This window comes from Lepidochelys kempii, chromosome 9 (genome assembly GCF_965140265.1).
Source record: "Lepidochelys kempii isolate rLepKem1 chromosome 9, rLepKem1.hap2, whole genome shotgun sequence".
Taxonomy (NCBI): domain Eukaryota; kingdom Metazoa; phylum Chordata; order Testudines; family Cheloniidae; genus Lepidochelys; species Lepidochelys kempii.
The window spans coordinates 24,594,329-24,616,636 of NC_133264.1; the positions used below are offsets into that span (position 1 = coordinate 24,594,329).

The following is a 22,308-nucleotide window of genomic DNA, read 5'->3' on the forward strand; positions in this document are numbered from 1 at the left end:
TGGCATATTTGCAAGTATTTAAACTAAATGCAAACCATCTAATATAATTTGCCATGTAAATGATAAAATGCTTTATGTACCAACATGGATGGAGTCTAATGATCTTAGTGAACTAATTACCAATATAAGAAGTCTTTGAAGTGTAGAATATTTATATTAATGGGGAATTAGTTAATCAGTTACTGACAGTGCTCAAACAACTCCTTTATACAGTTCAGGAAGACAAGAATCATCTCTCCAAAGAATTGTAGCAAAAATCAACAACTTCTTTATTAACTATTTAAGCTAAAGACGCTCCAAGAATTATTCAAATTTAAAACATTGTGTTGAGATCTCAAAAAACCTTTATAAAAAGAACAAGAGTGTTTGGATTTTTTGAAAGCCAAACTTCATTTCTTGTTAAACTCCAATGAAACTAAAGAAATCTCTGAAATGGACTGGACTGAATAGAAAGAAAGATTCAGAACTCTAAATTTAAAGATGTTCTGAAACTCTCCGTCCTGAAGACAAAGGAAGTAGAACTGACAAGAAAGAATGTACATATGTATTAACTAACTACATAATTCATAAGATGAAGAGGTTCCTAAAAACATGGCATGGAGCCAATAAAAGGATGGCAGCAACCAACTTTGATTCTAACCAAGCCGAAAATAGGGGATTTCTCCTAAAATTTCATGAAATTAGGAAGGAGAAGCATATAAAACTCTGAAGTGAGCATCCCTCATTATATATAGATATAGATAGATAGATACACACACACACACACACACCCTCTGCTACCCTGCTCACACAGCAAGCACTCCGCAACTCATCCTGTATCTCTCTACAAAAAAGCTACCAAAGACAGCTAAGACAACTCAAAAAGAAGCCAACCCAAGGAAAACTTCCCCAAGACTTTAACATGAATTAGTGAGATCAAGTTAACTAAATTACTTAATTAGGGATTAGATTTTAAAGCTCTTGTAATGATTTTATTGGTATAAAGAAATGCTGTTGTAATTTAAAATACCAGCAGTTTCTCCTGTTAATCACCAAATGGTGAGACCCATTTATTTCTGGAGAGGAGACAGGGCCTGAATATTGGTAAATAGAGAAATAATGGGATTTAACAGGATTTAAGATTCTTAATATTTGTTAATTGGCGGTTCTTATGACAGCTCCCTAAATGGCATCTTCTGAATAACTCATTTAAATATTGTCTTTCTTTTCATAGGATTTAGTTAAGATTGTTTACTTTGCCCAATTACAAACTGTCTGGTTATTAATAATAACCAACAAGGTTCACCTGCCCTTAAACAAATTATTTTGCCCAACTATAAACAGTTTAATTATCTAATTAGATACTAAAACTGGATTCACAATAATTTGGGGAAACAGTATACTTTGGTTTGAATTTAACACACGAAGAACGCCTCCCCAGATGTAGTTCATTCAAGTGGTAATCTCTGTTAAAAACACTCCATGGAGAAACATGCAGGAGATATTTAATGAAAAGAAGCATTGCATATCATTTGTGTTCTTTTGTTTAATGTTGTCTTTTCCCTTTTTTAATAGCAAAATAGCCATAGTTAATAATTGTGATTATTTTGCTTGGTTTTAAACATACAGTCCCTACGATAGCCTCTCTGACTAAAAGAGTGGGAGTCACATCCCTGAATTGGCAATAAGAGAAACAGTAAGAGCTGTCCTCCCATTTCCTGTTTCTCTAAACTAAATATTTCAGTAATTTTTAAAATAAAATTACTTGGCATGATTTAAAATTACCCCTTCCTACCCCATAAGTCTGAAAACCCTTACACATGGCAGGTCTATGAGCTTAAAATGTCATCTGCTATATTGTGTATACATTATATATATATTATATTTGTTTTTATATTTTTTCTTGTATCTCTTTGAAACTTCAACATAAAAATAAATTTAGAGGCTCTTTTACCCCAAGAACAAACAATGTGGTTTTTGATAAGAAAATGACACTGGAAGAATGACCTTGAGTAGAGAAGGCTGAAATTTTTCTGTTCTGAATTTGTTTTTGAAGTTTTCCAGTTCTGTGAAAAACCAAAATTGGGTGGGTTTTTTTCATTTCTTTCAAAAATTTTCACTGAATACACTGACCATTGCCAGCCACCTCTAATTCTGGGTTTAGCGTAGCTGGATTGGGGCTCAGAAGATCTGGATTCAGTTCCCAGCTTTGCCTCAGATTTCCTGTGTGACCATGGGCAAGTCACTTACTTCTCTGTGCCTCAGTTCTTAAAACAGGGATATTAATACTTACTTTCTCCTTTGCCTGCTTGTCCAGTTATACTACACTTCAGAAAAGGGACGGTCTCTTACTGTGTTTGTACAGTGCTTATCACAGTAGGGATTTGATCCCAAATAACAATAAAGTTAAAAAAGAAAATAAGATTTATTAATTTGTGGGCAACCCAATGCATCTGTTATGCAGGGGAAAAATCCAAATGGAAACAGACTTCAATTTCAAAGCTTCAGATAGGTTATTATTATAACTGAAAAGGAGTACTTGTGGCACCTTAGAGACTAACCAATTTATTTGAGCATGAGCTTTCGTGAGCTACAGCTCACTTCATCGGATGCATACCGTGGAAACTGCAGAAGACATTATATACACACAGAGACCATGAAACAATACCTCCTCCCACCCCACTGTCCTGCTGGTAATAGCTTATCTAAAGTGATCATCAGGTTAGGCCATTTCCAGCACAAATCCAGGTTTTCTCACCCTCCGCCGCCCCCCCCCCCCAACACACACACACACAAACTCACTCTCCTGCTGGTAATAGCCCATCCAAAGTGACCACTCTCTTCACAATGTGTAGGATAATCGAGGTGGGCCATTTCCTGCACGAATCCAGGTTCTCTCACTCCCTCACCCCCTCCAAAAACCACACACACAAACTCACTCTCCTGCTGGAAATACTCACCAACAACCACATACCACACAACAGAACCACTAACCCAGGAACCTATCCTTGCAACAAAGCCCATTGCCAACTGTGCCCACATATCTATTCAGGGGACACCATCACAGGGCCTAATAACATCAGCCACACTATCAGAGGCTCGTTCACCTGCACATCCACCAATGTGATATATGCCATCATGTGCCAGCAATGCCCCTCTGCCATTTACACTGGTCAAACTGGACAGTCTCTATGTAAAAGAATAAATGGACACAAATCAGATGTCAAGAATTATAACATTCATAAACCAGTCGGAGAACACTTCAATCTCTCCGGTCACGCAATCACAGACATGAAGGTCGCTATCTTACAACAAAAAAACTTCAAATCCAGACTCCAGTGAGAAACTGCTGAACTGGAATTCTTTTGCAAATTGGATACTATTAATTTAGGCTTAAATAGAGACTGGGAGTGGCTAAGTCATTATGCAAGGTAGCCTGTTTCCTCTTGTTTTTTCCTCCCCCCCCCAGATGTTCTGGTTTAACTTGGATTTAAACTTGAAGAGTGGTCAGTTTGGATGAGCTATTGCCAGCAGGAGAGTGAGTTTGTGTGTGTGTGTGTGTGTTTCCGGGGGGGAGAGAAAGCCTGGATTTGTGCTGGAAATGGCCCACCTTGATTACCATGCACATTGTAGGGAGAGTGGTCACTTTGGATGAGCTATTACCAGCAGGAGAATGAGTTTGTGTGTGTATGGGGGTGGAGGGGTGAGAAAACCTGGATTTGTGCTGGAAATGGCCCACCTTGATTATCATGTACATTGTAGGGAGAGTGGTCACTTTGGATAAGCTATTACCAGCAGGAGACTGAGTTTGTGTGTGTGGTTTTTGGAGGGGGGTGAGAGAACCTGGATTTGTGCAGGAAATGGCCCACCTTGATTATCATACACATTGTGAAGAGAGTGGTCACTTTGGATGGGCTATTACCAGCAGGAGAGTGAGTTTGGGGGGAGGGGGGGGGCGGAGGGTGAGAAAACCTGGATTTGTGAAAACCTGGAAATGGCCCAACTTGATAATCACTTTAGATAAGCTATTACCAGCAGGACAGTGGGATGGGAGGAGGTATTGTTTCATGGTCTCTGTGTATATAATGTCTTCTGCAGTTTCCACGGTATGCATCCGATGAAGTGAGCTGTAGCTCATGAAAGGTCATGCTCAAATAAATTGGTTAGTCTCTAAGGTGCCACAAGTACTCCTTTTCTTTTTGCGAATACAGACTAACACGGCTGTTACTCTGAAACCTATTATAACTGAGTTAAATTTTTTCAAAAACTATACGACAAATGTCGAGTGTCCTTCTAACTAATCTTTATACCACTACAGTCTAAGTGTACGTTACTGTTGAGATATGCATGTATGTCTCAAATACACATACAGACTTATTTATATATTTTGTGGATTAGAGATTCTCTTCTAAATATAGATAACCATGATTCTGTACTATAAATCGTACCCCACTGAGGAAAGAAAGAAAAAACTCAAACGTTTAGACATATGGAGATTAGCATGAATGCTGGAAATGTTTCATCTGCACTAACATGACTGGCACAGTCTCTCTTTGTTGTTTACTTTAGAAAGGAACAATTGCTCTAGGGTAAATTCACAGTACTGCAGTGCAGATATGATAATATGTGCTTGCTCTAATACTCCAGTTCCACAGCTAGCTTTCCAATAAAATCTAATCAGAATTAATACTACAATTCTTGGTTTAAAATTAATCCTTGTCTATCTAAACAAAAGTTCCAAAAGATTTCTCAGGACCCACTTTGCCATGATGCATACACAAATTTAGCCAAATAATATTAGCTCAAGGGGAAGATGGGGAGAATTTCTCTCTTTCTGTTTTTAAAATTTGCATATATATTTTTCTGCATTCCTCTACTCTGCCTTGTCTATGTTGCTTATCTTCATAGGCTCCATTCCTGCAAGGAGAACCACAGGGGTGCAATGGGATGCCTTGCGGGCCCAGGGTTCTGGCCACACAGTTCTCAGGCCTTGGATTGTAAGGCAGGGATCATATCTCCCTGTGTGTTCGCACAACACTTAACTCAATGGGGACCTCAGACGAGTGGTCTCTTTGGGTGCTATAATATAAATAGTCATTCATTTGTCTTTATTATTTATTTTTCTGATGTGTAAGATGTATCTGCTACACTATCTCTAGGTGCATTTACAAACATTAAAACAGCACACATGCTTATTAGGAACTAAACTAGGCAGTAGGGACAGGCCCACACTGCAGCCTCTGATTCAACCCCCTCAGTCTTTGAGGATGTCTGAAATGAATCCAGATCTGAAGTTTGCAACGTGAGCTCATAATTGGACCAGGCTCAGAATATTTTCAAACTTGGGAAAAGTTCCAGATCCAGACTTCATGGCATGGACCCTTCTCTAGTTAAAGAGTTGATATGAGCCTATACAAGAACCCCAGATCCAAAAGGCCCCTGAATTTTGGGGGCTTGAAATCCAGTCCTGAATCCACCTCCGCATTTCCTGATTCCAAATGTCACCACTGGGGACTCTCTCTTTCCCTTTGCAAAGCTCAAGGAAACCTTTATCTATTCTAGAGAAATTGTTTTCCCAAAACCAATACTTCAATATTGTTTTACTGCTATATGTACAATCTGTTCCAGCAACCTAATATTCACAAGCAACCTCACAATAGCAAACTAGAAATGTGATGGAGGAAAAACTACATTGCTTAGGAAAGGAAGATCGGTTCCAAGCTTCGAAGGGTTATTCTGAACAGTGAGATAAAATATTTTTTAAATTCTATACAGTGCTTTGACAGTGTATTTTTTTAAAGATGAACAATGCTCATAAACAAAATATCCCTGGACAGGCATACTGTATTCAAACAGCATGCACAAATCCTTGAGCAATGAAAGCAAATACCAAACTTAAGTAACTTCCCTCTCTGAGTGGTATGTGTTAAATAAGTGCACCCCAGCTGATTAATTGGACAAAGTTGAAAAAAGGTTTCACAGTGCAATGCATGTAAATAAGGGAGCAAAGAGGTGACTGGGGAAACAAACAACGGATGAAAAAGTCACAAATGGAAATTAAATGCTGGGCAAAAGATAAAAGAATTAACTTAAAGAATTTGTAAGCTGAGCTAATAGCCTTCAAGAATCAAAATGCATGTAAGCAAAAGGAGAAGTGCTTATTTGCTGCACTTTATTTTAAGGAGCCTACCGGCCACATTTTCAAACACAGGTCCCTAAAGATAGGTGCCACAGCACAAACATAGGTACCTATCTATATGGCCTGATTTTTAGAGCTTATGAAGCTCCAATTGACTTCAGCTGGTCTCTGATATCCACATGACTAACATGGATTTAGGTGCCTAACAGACATCAAAGTTTTAAAATTTGGCCCCAATAAATTTTTTTATCATAGTTGCAGCAGTGGAGATTTTTAAAGGCATAAATGGTGTTCAGATGCCTAACTCCCACTAACCAATTTATTTGAGCATGAGCTTTCATGAGCTACAGCTCACTTCATTGGATGTAGCTCACGAAAGCTCATGCTCAAATAAATTGGTTAGTCTCTAAGGTGCCACAAGTACTCCTTTTCTTTTTGCGAATACAGACTAACACGGCTGTTACTCTGAAACCTAACGCCTAATTCCCATTGCATGTCAGTGGGAACTTACCCACCATTTGGGCTATTGAAAACTTCCCCCAGCATCTTCATTGTTATTAATGTGAAATTAAATCAATATTTGCTCTGACTCAGGCAGAGAGAAAACCGACGGACTAAGGAAGGGGAATGAGAGTAATGAAAATTAACTCCTGGTAAACAGAACACACATTTTTGTTAGATGAGATAACTTTCCAAATATTAGACATAATGGGAAAATTCTGTGCTTCCTTAATCGGAGCCTAAAGCTCCAAAATTCATGTTTGGGCACCAAGTAAGTAACCTGATTTTCAAACATGCTTCCTGCTGGTTGTTCCGCACCTTTGAAAAATCAGGTCACTTAGGCTTTGTCTACACTAGCACTTTTGTCAGTCAAACTTTTGTCGGTTAGGAGTGTGAGAAAACCACATCCCTGAGCGACATAAGTTTCACCAACAAAAGCGCTAGTGTGGACATCTCCCGCCAACATAGCTACCGCTGCTCACTGGGATGGTTTAATTATGCTGGCAGAAGAGCTGTCTCCTGCCAGCATAGAGTGGCTACATGGGAGATCTTACAGCAGTGCAGGTCTGTAGTGGTCTGTAGTGTAGACAAAGCCTTATTTAGGACCGGAAGGAAAGATGTAGGAGACTGATTTTAGGCACCTCTTTTTGCAGTTTTTGGGAACAGTACATTCCTTTTATGTACTCACTATGGCTGCAAGGCCACCCCCTGAATATGGGAAGCCTGCAGTTACTTAAAGTTAGGCACAGATGCTGAACAGCTGTGCTCTCTTTCCAATAAATAACAGCCCCCATCTACCCTATCCATCAAACTGAGTTTGAGAACTGTTATTAAAGATGGTCCAGCTATACCAGTTTCTACCTGGTCTGATGCTCCCTGATTCTTGGGGGAATCTCAAGCTACTATCAGCTCTCAGTTAGTTCAAAGCAGCACTTACTCCATAGCACACACCACTAGAAAATGAGCAATAATGATCACACTAGCTGTTCCTGAAGTAATGAGGCCCCCATAACATTGGGAAGAGGTGATGCCTGCAGCAGCAAGTTTGACAGCATTTTGTGAACTGTACATATGCAATCTGTTCCTTTCCTGAGTGGCATGACCACCAGTTTTGCAAGTTGTGCAGCAGGGGCATACAAAGCCATTAATTATTTCTGGAATCCTGAAGAATTAATTCCATGTGAACAGCTGTAGGATGCTTTGGCATTGATAACACACAATGCAACGAGTTTCACCTCTGTGCTGTCAGAGAAGTGCACATATCCCACTCACTGCATCCCAGGAAGGAAACAGTGTTTGTTGTGAAGTACAAACTGCACAAAAGCTGGCTTGGGATATTATAAGCACTGAAGCACAATGCTACAGGTTATGTTATTAACATTGCTCCCAACAGAAAATAAAATGCTCATTTGGTGTTTCAAACAATGCATGTCAGGTTAAGGATGATTTACAACCTCAGTGAACAGCCCTGTTTCTAAGAAAGAAAATACTGGAGAAAAAAATAAAATAAATAAAAAAACTACTTTACTTCTGTCAAGGCTGATTCCCCACGCTGGCACTTCAAGTGCAGAAGGTGAGGGCCTGCAAGGATTCTGAAAATTAATACTGGCCACTCCAGGCTTATATTAAACTCTCAAGGTTACAGCTTCTCTCTGACCTTGGATGGGTAGATGCTGCCATCACACAAATGCAAAACCCCTTGAAACTCAGGAAGGCATACTTGGAAGTTCCTTCCTGTGGGGTACCCTTTCACCCCCTCTCCAGGGAAGAACAGAGAAAGAAAACAAAGGGAATTAGCTGTTGTCCACAGCTAATTAAACAACATGTGCACAAACCTCTTAGGACACCAAAAATCCAATCCTGTTCTTAAAAAAGGTAAATTTTATTAAAAAGAAAAAGAAAAAAATACATCTGGAACTTAGGCTTTTGCTAGATTTAAAAAACCCACTTACAAAAATTAAACATCAAGAATAACCTTCTTGAGGTCCAACTTAAAGGTTATAAGCAAAACAAAAAGCATTTGGGGTTAGCACAGAGGAGTCCACAAGCCAGTAAGAAATAAACAGAAATAAACCTAATCGCGTCTTTCTAAACATTCCTGATCTACTTACGTACCTGGGTTGTTAAATAAGTAATTCTAGATATGATCTGATGATTTTCGTATCTGGCCTTCAGCTTCTCACAGCATAACTACTCCCTGTTCCCCTCTTTCCAGGAGAACAACAACAGCACACAAACGGAAAGCTTTTTTCCCAATTTTAAAAAGTTCTAGCCTTCCCATTGGCTCTTTTGGTCAGGTGCCCACTCCCTTCCTTTTACTGGACTTTTTTAACCCTTTACAGGTAAAGCAAGTAGAGAACAGCTACCAAGAAGGACTTTATAGCTAACTGGCTGGCTGGGTGTCCATAAAAGGGAGCTATCCCTCCCCCCGCTTCATTTATGATCACTTCTTTTTAAACAATTAACCTCTTTGAGTATCTCCCTCTTTTCTCTACATTTCCTTCTGCTTCCTTCAGTAGAAGAAAGTCATACTTAAAGTAAGCTCCACCATTTGAAAATTGCCCTCATAACACCATGAAAGAAACTAACACTGCATCAATCAGGCACTTACCAAAAAACGGCCCAATCCTGCAAAATTTACTCATCAGCATAGTCTTTACCCACTTGACTTCATTGGACTGTAGGCATGAGTAAGGACTAATCACATAAGTAAGAGCTGGCAGGATCTGGCCCATGTGACCAAATTCTGGTCCCCATTAAACCTGTGTAAATTTGAGTATTTCCACTGAAGTCAATGGAGTAATTCCAGATTTGCACCAGAGTACTGTAACTAAGCAGAAATTGGCCCTAAAAATCGGGGTGGGGATGGAGAGCAATTTAAAATGGAAGGAAAGTCTAGGAATGTTGAAGATGTTTAAGGATACAATTTGAAGCACATTAGGGCATTGTAAAAAACAAAACAAAACCAAAAAACTAACCTTTTAACTAACTCATTTTAACTAACCTTGTTAAAAGAAGACTAAAGAAGACCCTTGGCTGCAATGTCACCTCTGACCTTGTCTCCTGGTACCAGCATTCATTAAAGAATCATCTATTTTCTGGGACTGCATTATATCTACTAATAGATAAGATCTTTTTTCTGTTTTGAAACCTTAAAGACAGTTGATGAGTGGTGACCCTATCTTTGTGCTTGCCTACACAGGGAAGTTATTTTGTATTAAGGTAGGTGTAAATTTAAAACAGGATAACTATTCTTGATTAACTCTATATGTCCATGCTCTTATTCCAGAATAAGAGTGCCTTATTCTGAATTATCAGTTTATTTCCAAAGTGGATTAAACTAATTCAGAATAAAGCGCTCTTATTCCAGAATTGGAGTATTCACAGACAAAGTTAACCAGGAATAGTTAATCAGGAATAACTCCACATGCAGGCAAGCCCTTTGATTCGCTACATTTAAATCATTCTTTGTGTATTTTCCATCAACCAAGGGCTAGGATGTACTCCAAGTTGTTTTGTTTTTATGTATAAAAGTTTTTCAGGTTCAATGAAAACTTAAATTTGGGGGAGAAAAACTAGGGAAGCAGGAAAATCATGCCATTAAAGAGGACCTACAAAAGTTAAATGAAAGCTGAGTCCACCTGAGAGTTATGTGCTCAGTGCCACCCTCATGAGATGAGGGACAAGTAGCTTAAAACAAAAGTTTTACTTCCCCTCAGAGATAAATTGGAACTTCTGGTTCATTGAAGATATCCTGGAGTTCATCGATCAGTGACAGTGTAGGTAACCAGAAGTCTTACTGAACAGCTTCAGTGACCCAGAAATACAAATAGATTTCAAGAAGAGAAATAATAATAATTTTTTCTTTGTTAGTTAGAAGTTATTCTGGAAACCTCCAGCATCAGTCCAGCAGAGCATTCATCATGTAAAATGGGTTGATTCTGTTTCCATCTTATCTCTGGAACTACTTATGGACCAAATTGTGACTCATTTTTATGGAAGCACATTGGTAAATGGAGACTGCCTCGGGGCAATGCACAATTTAGTGACTGCACAGCTCACCTTTCAGAACACAGGCTATTGGCTAAATGCCAGAATTTGGCCCTGTGCAAGCAAGACAACCAGGATATTTGCCTTTTTAGCCCCTCCCAACTCTCTCAAACTAAAGTAAATGCCATGAAACACATTTTGCAGATGGATCAGCCGTGGCATTTGGTCAGTGCACACTGGTGCTGGAAGGTCAGCAAATGGGCTTGTTTTTGCTTTATGTGCATTTGCGTGCAAAACTGAATAGTTTCACTGCAAATTTGATCCCAGAGTCAAATTATGTCATTTTTACCAGTATCACCTTAATTTGCAAAATCTTACCCAAAGTCAAAATCATAGATGTGACCTGGGATCATTTCAGGAGAAAAAGGTCACCCTTTTCTCATCATGAATAGACTTCCATGGCAAAACATCTCTCTGGCTGTGGAAACTGTCTGTGGTGAGAGGTTTCTGTTGTACCGTTTGGTGAGCTGAATTAATTCCTCTTTTTACCATGGTTACATGGTTAGGTTTATCTAGTTATTTCTTTCCTTGGAAGCTGGACTAGTCATTATGTTCACAGTACTCAGAAAGGGAAGTTAGATAAAAACTAAAATACTCTTATTGGAAGGTTGCAACGTAAACTTGCTTCATTTCTTACAATTCAGGACAGCAGCACGCAGAGAACCCGAAAAGAGGCTGTTCCCTAAGGCAGTGAGGCACAATTCACCCCATCTTGCTTTAAGTTGGCTCATTCCAGACTGACCCTGATCATGCAGGCTTCCCTGCACAGCCTCCTAGCGGGACCCGGAGAAACCCCCCACCACACACACACACTCTTAAAAGTAATAGCTTGCCTTTCCAACACAGTCATCTTGTTAGTTTTAGGAAAAGTTTGAGGAAAACCCCAACAGGCAGTTTCCACAGTCAGAAACTGTGACATTTTTCTCTGAACATCTATTCACAACGACAAAAGGGTGACCTTTTCCACCTGGTTTCAGAGTAACAGCCGTGTTAGTCTGTATTCGCAAAAAGAAAAGGAGTACTTGTGGCAACTTAGAGACTAACCAATTTATTTGAGCATAAGCTTTCGTGAGCTACAGCTCACTTCATTGGATGCATACTGTGGAATGGACATAGGGGAGTAATTCTACTTACCCAAGTAAGTGCTACACAAAATGGCCTTTGAGTGGTTGCTCATCCACTTTAGACTTGATTTTGAAGCACCCTCAACGATCATGCCTTTTTTGAGCTTTGAATTGGGCCTTGCATTCATCTATTTAAAAAACTGAGACAATAGCCAAACCCAATACTGAACAAGACTTAGTCCCGTGACTCTCTTACTTCTTCCACTATACGAGCTCTTTAACCCCTAACCCTTACAGTGAAAGAATTCTCCTCTGGTACTCAGTTATAGACGTACTGGATTTTGTGGTACATATACGTGCTCCATGCCAACCAAAACAACTGAAGAGCGACTCAGGATCTTGGGGTGGAGGGAATGAGACGCATGGATCATGTACCAAGCTTGTGTGGGATGATTAATGGATTAACTGTTTCTCTTTTTGAGCAGTAACCATGGAGATTATTCACAAATATCATGCTGTTTACCTGTTATATATGTTACCAAACGCCTCAGGCCCCAGATAGACACTGCTGATTCATTACCAGCATGTGATACATGACAATTCATTTGAGAGAGCGTGAGGTGGGGGAGCCAGGACTTTAGAGAGACTACAGAATAATTAAGGAATATGTATTTCCCTTATCGTTTCCCTCCTTTTATCTCTGCTCTGTCTCATGTTTTTCTCTATTTCCTTTTCTTTTTTACAGTACAGCATAAAGCATACTTTTATCTTGGTGAGATTTTAGAAACTGTGAGAGCAGATTACTGGGTCTTTGGAAACTTTAGGAAACCTTAAACTAGACTCTGATACTGTTGTGAGTTTAAGCAAATAAGTTTCTCTCTTAGAGACCAGCACAACACAAACTGTTTAGAAAAGTCATTTAAATTAACACTTGACATGGCAAAGATATCTGATTTATCTGTTATGGAAGCTGAAGAGGTGCTACAGGACAGGAGAATGCTTCTGTCTGCAAACCTGAGAGCAAACAACAATTGCCCAGTCAACTTCAAACTTTCTTTACTGCCTAGTTCATGTCAGGGGCTCTACATGGATCGTCACTTACTCGACTGACTTACTCGCCCAGGTCTGTGGATCCATGCCCAGTCGGCCCCTTTTTACATTCCTCTTGTCCAATACGAGAGTGGCAGCCACTTTTTTTCATTTTCAAAACCCAAAATTAGCTAAAGCAGAACACTTGTCCCATGCAGCTGTCCTCATAAAAGAGCTTATTTAAATTTAAATGTCTCTATAGTTCCATATGTTTTTAATGAATGAAAGCCTCTATAAGCAGCATACACCATACATCACCATAGCAAGAATCAGCATTTTCACAGATGCCCAACAAAACTGATACTGTTCTGTTTAGTCCTGTTGACCCATCATTTCCAAGGACAGTTCACTGAATGCCACCAACTCTCCTAATGGCATTGGTTTAGTGATAGCACCAGGGTGCAGAGGTTGTTATATGTACTACACACTGTCTATCCAGCGACTAAATTGGTTGGAAATATTCTGACAGAATGTTTGGGATTTTTTGGGTTGGAAAATGCTGATGTGTCCAAAGCAAAACAGCCGTCGATTGCATTGAAAATTCATTTACAAAACACAGACCTAAGCATTCTGATAAAACTGAAGTGGAACATGCTGATTTTCCATTTCAGAATTACTTTTCATTTCAATTTTTAAACATTTTACATTTTATAATAGAAAATAAAGTCCAAATCTAAATGAAACAATTTGATCAAGCCAAAAAAAAAATTAATTGTTTTTGTTTTGCTTTGTTGTTTTCATTCCATTCTGAGATGATTTTTTTTTAAATAACAAAATTTACCACAAGACAGAAAATCTGGTTCCCAATGGCTCTCCCAGCAATCCTCAAACAGGCCTAATCCCCTTCACCACAACATCCAGCGTATAACTCAAGCAGCTACAACAGATATTTGAGTGGAGATGCAACAGACTAAGCAGTGCAACAGGACATAGAAAGGCCAGTCACCTTGGCCTCTCATCTGAGGTCACAAAGGGCCCTCGCTGCAGTAGGACTGTTGTGGTTCTGCTGTATGGAAAGAGGTGTAGTAAAATGGAGCGAGGCAGGGAGGGGGATTTATTTGAGGTCAGGCAGGGAGGCTGAATCTCTAACTAGCTACAGAGTTCTGCACTTTGAGGGCCTCAGTTTGCATAGCCACAGAGAGGGTTTTGGATACAGTTAAATACGGGGGCTCCATAATTACATAGATTGTCTGGCTATGATCTCCTGTGTCAAGGGGATTACAATCTGAATACAAGCTACTGGAGCTCTGGGGTTGCAGTACAGACCACGAAGTAATTTTATTACCACTCAGAGGCTTTGAAGATTGGGCTGAGGATTCCCTTCTGAGCACAGACCATGATAGTAACTAGCATCTGGCACAGGTTGGAAACGATATAAATAATTACATGCAAAAAAGACCCCAAACAACCCAGGCTAAAAAAATGTTAAGGTTGCAAGGTCAAGCACTCTAATTTACTAAATACCAGAATTAAGGTTGAAATGAAGATCACACAAACAAATAGGTTTTCATTCATACATTCCATCACTTCAGAAATATGGTTTGAAATGCTGCTATGACATATATTGGTAGCATCCTGGGAAAGGAAAGAACGTAATGAATGACAATCATTGTATGGGAAGGAGCTATACAGAGCTCTCTCTCTCTCTCACACACACTTTCTTAAATTATGCGCCTACATTATTGTGTTATAAATCATTCATCCATGTTACTACATTTTAACACCTTTTTTCACCCTTGACCAACATTATAGCTGAGCTGGATTTCTAGGGAATCATATTTAATACTTCATTCAACACACCTCTAGCAAAAACTGAGCACGTGCTCATGTGCTCTCTCAGTGCTGTCGTCCTCACTTGTTCCAGATATCTAGTACTTCAGTTTCTCACTACAGAACTGTACTTGCAGCTAGAAAAATGAATATGAACTCGTTAACTAACCTGGATCCTAATTTTTTTCCCGTCAGTATATTAGGATGAAATCCTGCTGGCATTATTCCCATGAGTGGTCTCACGGAAGTCAAAGATAATATTTGCAAGACTCAAGACATTAGTCTAAAACATTGTACATGTTCTTATTGGAGAATTTTAGTTTAAGTGATAAAATATTCAAGATAGTGGGGAATTAGCCTTTGTCATTACCATACCTACAGGACCAGAATGTGTATAATACTTCTTTATTAATTAACAACTTTGTGGGGTTTTTTCATTTTTCAAATCAGGTGTAATATAAATGTAACTAAACATACATTTTGCAAGACTAAATAAAGGCGCAAATATGCACAGACATTATATATAAAAATGCAGTGCCTCAGTTTCTGCATCTGTAAAAGGGATTAATGATAACTCCTTCGTGAGGTCTCTGAAGATGACCCATGGTGGTGGTGATTACAAATCTTTTACATGTAATATAAAAACATATTGGGCTAGAGCCTCGGCGGATATAAATAGGTACAGCTCCACTTTGAGATCTTATGGATGAAAAAGGATATAGAAGAGTTTAGTAGTCGTAACATAATTTATTGTGTGCCAGATCCTAAGGTGCTGTTGAAGTCAATTTATATCAGCTGAGGATCTCTCCCAATATGTTATATTATATGTAATCACTCTCACCATGAGTCATATGCAGAGATTGTACCTTGTACCTTCAGCACCAAAAGAACAGATTTCTACTGCCTGACCTACAAGAGTAACTCCATTAACTGAAAGCTATATTAGGCTCATCTTCTTGGTGAGCCAGCCACCAGAGAAGGGACACATCACACTTAATGAGTGTGTTGCAACCTCCTCCTGTCAGGGGAAGCTCATCCCAAATGTTTAAGGTAACCAGGAATTCATACTCCCATGCAAGAGTCACTCTGTGAACACTTATAAATGTCGGTTCAAATTTTGCACTGGTATAACTGGGCATAACTCCAACTGAAGTCAAGACGGAATATTATATATAATAATTTAAACATACTTACCAAGGCCCAGGCATGAAACTCTTAGTCCAGATTTCCCAAGATTTCTAGAACAAACAAGAAAATGATTTAAAGAGAGTAGTATCAGATCCCATTGGAACACACGCAATACTTCAAGAAGGAAAATAGCAGACTGAGAATACTGACATCTAGTTTTGTTTAAACAAATTGTTTTCCAGCCGAAACATCCTCACCTCAAACATCAATTCATGCCCCCATAAAAATAAAACTAAATTCTTGGCTGGGATAATATTAGAAATGTGGTCATTTTGGAATGGGGAGTTTTCTGGCTAGGTAGATTTAGACTTGTTGTTTGTAAAACAGCTTACCGGATGGATGATGAAGTGTGTGAAACTATTTTAAATTTCCATTACTGCTTTACATTGAAAGTTGTTTTTTTTCTATTCTATCCATGTCAGTGTTGCTGAAATGGAGCAAAAGCAGTGGTTTGATTAATGACAGCTGTACTGTGACCCCTAAAGCTCTCCCAGGGTATTTTCTCTCTCTCTCTCAATTTAAAAATGGTACAAATTATAATTTAGAGCAGGTATTAGTAAACAAAGTTTAATATAACACTATGCCAAAAATTTAAACTTGGGTGTCCTACAGGTAGGTTCAAGTGAAAGTCAGAAGGAACTTTGGGGATAGGCTTGGGGTACAATCTCGGGGATATTCTGTCTCTGTGGAAGATCGTAAAAGGCAGGTCCGCCATAAGGGCCTTGAGCTTACCCACCCTCTGGGCCAAGTTGATAGCCTGTTGCGGCCACCATGGTGCTATTAAAATCCCTGTTGCCTTATCCCACTTGATCTTTCAGAGGTTGTGAAGCATGAGGGGGATGGGAGGGAAGGCATACAGCAAGAGGCCTGGCTATTGCACTAGGAAGTTGTGCCCCGGAGCATTTCAAAAGCAATAAGCTGGGCACTTCCCATTTCCTTGGGTTGCATAGAGGTCCCAGAAAGGGAAATCCCCACTGACAAAATATCCACTGGATCACTGATGAGTGGAGCTCCCACTCATAATCCCCATGAAAACATCTGCTGAGGCTGCCTGCGAGGGAGTTCATTACCCCATGTAGGTGCACTGCAGAGAGGATGATCTGAGCTTGATGCCAGAGCTTGATCACTTCCCTGCGGCGTGGGGCAGACCTCGCTCTCCCCCCTGAGTTTATATAATGAACAGTGGTCATGTTGTCCAGCTTGACTTGGACACGAGTGGACCAGATGAAAGGCTGGAACCTCTTGCACACTTTGTGAGCTGTCCAAAGCTCAAGAATGGAAGGTGTTGGTGCTGGCTCTGGCCAACGAGACGAAGGGGGGGGGAGGGTCCCAGATCAGACAGACACCTCACAGAGAGCTCCATTAGATGCCCGTGGAGTCTAAACTCCGGAGACTGGCCAGTGTGAGGGGAAAAGGAGCAGCAGATCTCGTGCTTCAGTGGAATGTGTGATTCCCTGAAGCAATACAGGCAGCTTTCTGTGTGGGTCACTCACCAGGAAGACCCAAGGGGAGGCCAGGCAGGACTGGAAGCCTGGGATCTGGAGCATTCTAAATGACTCAAATGGTGGGGGAACAACAGGTGGGGACCTCCTCAACCCCCACCAACTAGATTTAAGCAAAACTACTATCTACTAAAACGAATAAACTGATTACAATATGCTACGGGTAGAAGAGCTAAAGCTGGAAGCTACAAACACAACAGTTCCATCACAGACTGCGAGTGCTAGAAAGGAACAGGAGGGGTGGACAGTCCAGGACACCCTTCTGCCCTTGCTCGAGAGCACAAGGAGGCAAAGGGTGTGGGCACAGAGCAATGGACACTGCTACTGAAAAATTTCTAGTCCTGGGTGCACAGAGCGCATATGTACCCACGGTAGGACCTGCACTCAAAGATGAACCAGACTTTTCACGGTGATCACTAACTGTGTGTTCCTCATTTTCTGGGTGCCTGACTTGAGACCCCGCAGTCTCATTTGCAGAAGCAGTGAGCTCTCACAGCTGAAGTCAGTGGGAGTTGTGCTTTGAATATATAAAGTGCTATATAATGCTAAATATTCTAAAAAATCAGATCCTAACTGTCTGAAATTGGACACCTAAAGTTAGTGGACACTTTTGACCTTAATCTCCATGCCTCGGCTCCCCATCTGCAAAATGGGGATAATACCACCCTCTCATCTACCAAGGATATTGTGAAAATAAATTCATTAATGATTGTGACGCACAGAGCTGATTGAAAATTTTCTGAAAGAGTTTTCTGTGAGAAAATGCTGATTCAACAGCATTGATATCTTCCTCAGGATTTTTTCTAAAATGTAAAACATTTCACAATGAGGGAATTTCTGTTTTCCAGCCAGCTCTAGTGAAGCACTTTAGTATTATACTAATGAGCAGCACTGAAAAGCCCATGAAGAAATTAATAATTCTGTATTCAGAATAGGGTTTGAATTGAGTGCAGTAAATAAGGCATTTGCCACACATTGAATGATGAGGAGAAAACAAAATAATGAATAGCTGCTCATTAAGGCCACATCTACACTTACGATGGCATACAGAGAACATACGCTACTTGCCCCCCAGGCAGGGGTATAAAAAGCAGTGTAGATGTCAAGGCACTACTTAGGCGAGTAAAGACATGCCTGAACCCAGTAGGTATGTACCCTACATGGCTCTCTACATGCTGAAGCAGTGCCATCCTCATTTACACTATTTTTAACAGTGTAGCATTCGACTGTCTAACCACTGCCGGAGCCTTTCCCTACCACAGGAAAAGGCTCTGGCAGTGAGTAAGGCTCTGGCCCCGCGGGGGAGGCAGCAGGGAAAGATTTCAGCAGTGAGCAAAGGCCTGGTGGAGGGAGGCAGAAGGGAAACGGCTTTGGCAGTTTCTCCAGTGCCTCCCTGCTGCCAGAGCCTTTCACTGCCGCGTATAGGTACACACTGTACCATGAATGCAGCCTGCTTTTCCCTGGGTATGTAGCTACACATACCCTACACACCACCATCAATGCAGACAAGACTTAAGTGAGCATAAACCATCTCGTGCACGAGACAGGAGTCCTCCTGTGGGAAAAACAGTATGTGATCACGTAATTAAAGATTGTTAATGCATGCATACCAGAGGGTCGAATTAAAGTTTCCTGGGCAACCATGACTTTGGCATTTCCTAACTTCTGCGTTTGACTATCACCCTTAATAATGTTCTTTTAACACAGACATTTATATATAAATTACACATAAAACCCTGTATTTATATGTATGTGTCTATAAACACTGATTAATGTATTTCCCTTACTCATAACCAAGTGTCTTCACTTTTCATAGCCATCTTCACACTTGTCAAAATATACATATCCATCATAACAATTAAAGTAAACTACATGATCAACAAAGGATTGTGTCACAGGAAATCAAAACAAGTATATTTATTCAACTATCCAATAAAGCCCAGATTTTGAAGAGCAATGGAAGAGCAATGGAAGAGTGCAGTTTTATCTGTAGTAGTGTGTGGGTTTACACACAAAGAGAGGACATACTAGAAAGACAATAACCTTAACAGAATAGGACTGTAGACAAGAAAATTATCTGTGAGGCCAAGAAATATGCCACATTAAACCCTTATCCTGATTTGAAACGATCAGCATAGTCCACAACACCCTTTTAATTATACCCTCCTTCGTTAATCTGTAAATTCTGAACTGTATCCATGGATTATTTTTTGTTGTTGCCAAGGTTAAGGTATAATTTTGCTAACCACGTACCTACCTTTCATTCAAGAGCCCTTCAAGAGCTGAAGCCTTTTAACAATGACCCTGAGTTATGCAGCTGTTAGTGAGCTATTTAAAGTAAAACAGGCTGAACAGCCTCCTCACTTGCTTAGAGCAAAGTTTAGTTTCTATGGGTCAAATCCTCAAGTCTATACTTGGGCCCTGGTCACTGCTTTCTGCAAGAAACTCCATGTGTGTACAGCTGTGCATGTGGGGGGGGGGGTCACCTCCAAATTCTTTGATTGGGATTGCAGGTTTGCTGTGTTGTAGAAGAAGCAAGGGGGTCAGCCCCACTACAGACCCTCTACACTGACCTCAGGGAGCCTCAAAAGGGTATCTCACTCGGCCTGCAGCACAGTGTTTTCCCTGCCGCCCTTGCAATGCAACTCCATTGTTGCCATCTCCAGCCTGTGATTACCCCTGGAAACTCCACCTTTAAGGAGCTAAGCACAACACTTAATATAGCGTCAGGCTGTGTTGAGTTTTCTCAATAGTCCTTTCAAGATTACAGACAGGGCAATGCCCATCCTCCAGCTCCACCTAATCCCTATAAGCAGGTCTGGAGATAGGAAGGAGGGGGCTGTAAAGTAGCGGATCCTGCCTTTATCCACGCGGGAAGGTGGAGACCTAGAGTTGGTCACAGTTTCTCATCTGAAACTTTTCTGGCAAAAATTGCAGATTTGGCAACACCAAAACATTTTGTGAATTTATGACGGTTTCACGAAGTTGCTGTGGTAAAACAAAACAAAACAAAACCTACAAAATATTCGGAAAAAATTTAAAACATTTCATTCTGACTTTTTCAAAACAAAATGTTTTGATCTTTTGCTTCATAATGACATTTTGTTTCAAAACTTCCTTTAATTTTATTTACAAATCAAAATCATTATCAAATGATCAAAATCGAAACAAAACATTTCATTTGACCCAAAACAAACTTTTCCACTTTTCAATTTGCCAAAATTTAAGAACAAGTTTTATTTTAGTTTGACCCAAAACATTTTTTTAAATTGTTGGTGAACTGAAAATCTGTAACTCACCCAGCTCTAGACCCTCGTGGAATGAAGGCTTCGAAGAGTGTTTGGAGTGAAGAGAAAAAGCTAATGAGCATAGACTCTATCAAAGCTGTTCTGTTGCTCAAGTGAATGTTAGTGACACTTGTTCAGTGCTGGAAAAACTCCTGCACTTCAAGAAAAATGCATGTGTCACCGCTTAGAACTAACAGTAGTTTGACGCCAGCACATGTCAAAAAATGGCACTGTCATCTTTTGCAGGAGCATTTTTTGACTCTGAAAAGGTTGCCAAAAAGTGTCCTGTGTTTTGATTTTGAAAATAAGGTCACCTTAATAATGGCAAAAAGTTTGTCACCAACTACGTAAAAATTATTGGACAGCATGATGGAAACTCCTCCTTTTCTCTCTTAGGAACAACTCAGGGGTACTGATCCTGCAAATCCTTTTTCAGGTCAGGAAGCAGGATTAGGGCCCTCATTTTGCATCATTTAGGCTGGGGAAAAGATGGAAACCATGGGGCTAAGCATGCTCATATGTTTACAAATACTTTATTTCAAAACAAACTGTACATGGCAAAAGTCTTTTTTAAATTTCCTTAGTACCTAGACCTGAATGCTTGTTATCTTAAAAATGAAGGATGGAAGTTTTATAGCTTGGTGAGTTTCACTGACTGATAACAGCGACTTTCATTTAAAACTCAGCACCTTGGAAGGCAAGGCAACACTGCCAAGTATGCATAGGGTTGCCAGGTGTCCGATTTTCAACCAGAACGCCTGGTCAAAAAGGGAGCCTGGTGGAAGCCAAAGATTTAAGACCAGAGGTTTATTGGACTGTCACCATGAAAAAAGAGAGGAAAGAAACTTAGAGGGGTTGGATAATTGAGATAAACTTTGCACACACAATAATGTAACTGGGATTTTCATCTGCAATTAAAATAATTTTTTTAAGTGGATTAAAACCCAAAGGAAAAAGAAAACAAATGTGGCCTTTCCATTCATGCCTTGTGAAAAACTTGAGAAACCAAAACCAGGAAGCAAACTGGGCGCTCTTCTTTCACTGACAGGTTTCAGAGTAACAGCCGTGTTAGTCTGTATTCGCAAAAAGAAAAGGAATATTTGTGGCATCTTAGAGACTAACCAATTTATTTGAGCATAAGCTTGCATAAGCTTTCGTGAGCTACAGCTCACTTCATGCATCCGATAACTCCCTGCCTAATAATATCCAGGTAGGGTCCTTTCCTTTCATTTGAAATTCACCAGAACATAGTGTATTGCTGCCATTTGTTTTCAATCAATCAAGATCATGCAACATAACTGACACTGTATCTAGGGATTAGTCAAGGAATTAAGTACATAACCTGTCAGAGGGCAATCAAACAATCTTGGTACTCAACAGAAGCATCCTGGTGGTTATAACTGTACATTATCTTGACGGTGGCTGCGTATCTTCTCCGCAGAAAGCCACCTTTCCAGACAGAACTGAGCGTACAATAAGGAACTTTGTTGTTCCTGGAATTGTATGGGAGAGGATTTTGGGGGGAAATCATGGGAAAAGGAAAATACCACTATGTGGCCCAGAGCCCACATTTTTTTCCCTCAAAGAGACTTTGAAAAACTTTCATCTCCTCTATTTTTATTTTTCCTTTTGTCACTGCTTGTTTTAGGTGAAGACCAAGTTTACACGTAATTTATCATGTGCCAGGTTAATTTAACACTGTAATTACCCATAGCCCACTAGGAACCAAACAATCCTTG

At 40.0% G+C, this 22,308-nt stretch overlaps 1 protein-coding gene across 3 annotated transcripts in view; it reads right to left on the reverse strand.

Annotated features, from left to right (window-relative positions):
- Window positions 1–22,308, reverse strand: part of KCNAB1 (potassium voltage-gated channel subfamily A regulatory beta subunit 1) — a 234,984-nt gene that overhangs the window by 72,321 nt on the left and 140,355 nt on the right. For all 3 annotated transcript variants that reach the window (XM_073359609.1, XM_073359610.1, XM_073359611.1), the window contains exon 2: window positions 15,787–15,830. In XM_073359609.1, coding sequence (XP_073215710.1) covers window positions 15,787–15,830 — 44 coding nt within the window. The remainder of the gene's footprint in view (window positions 1–15,786; window positions 15,831–22,308) is intronic.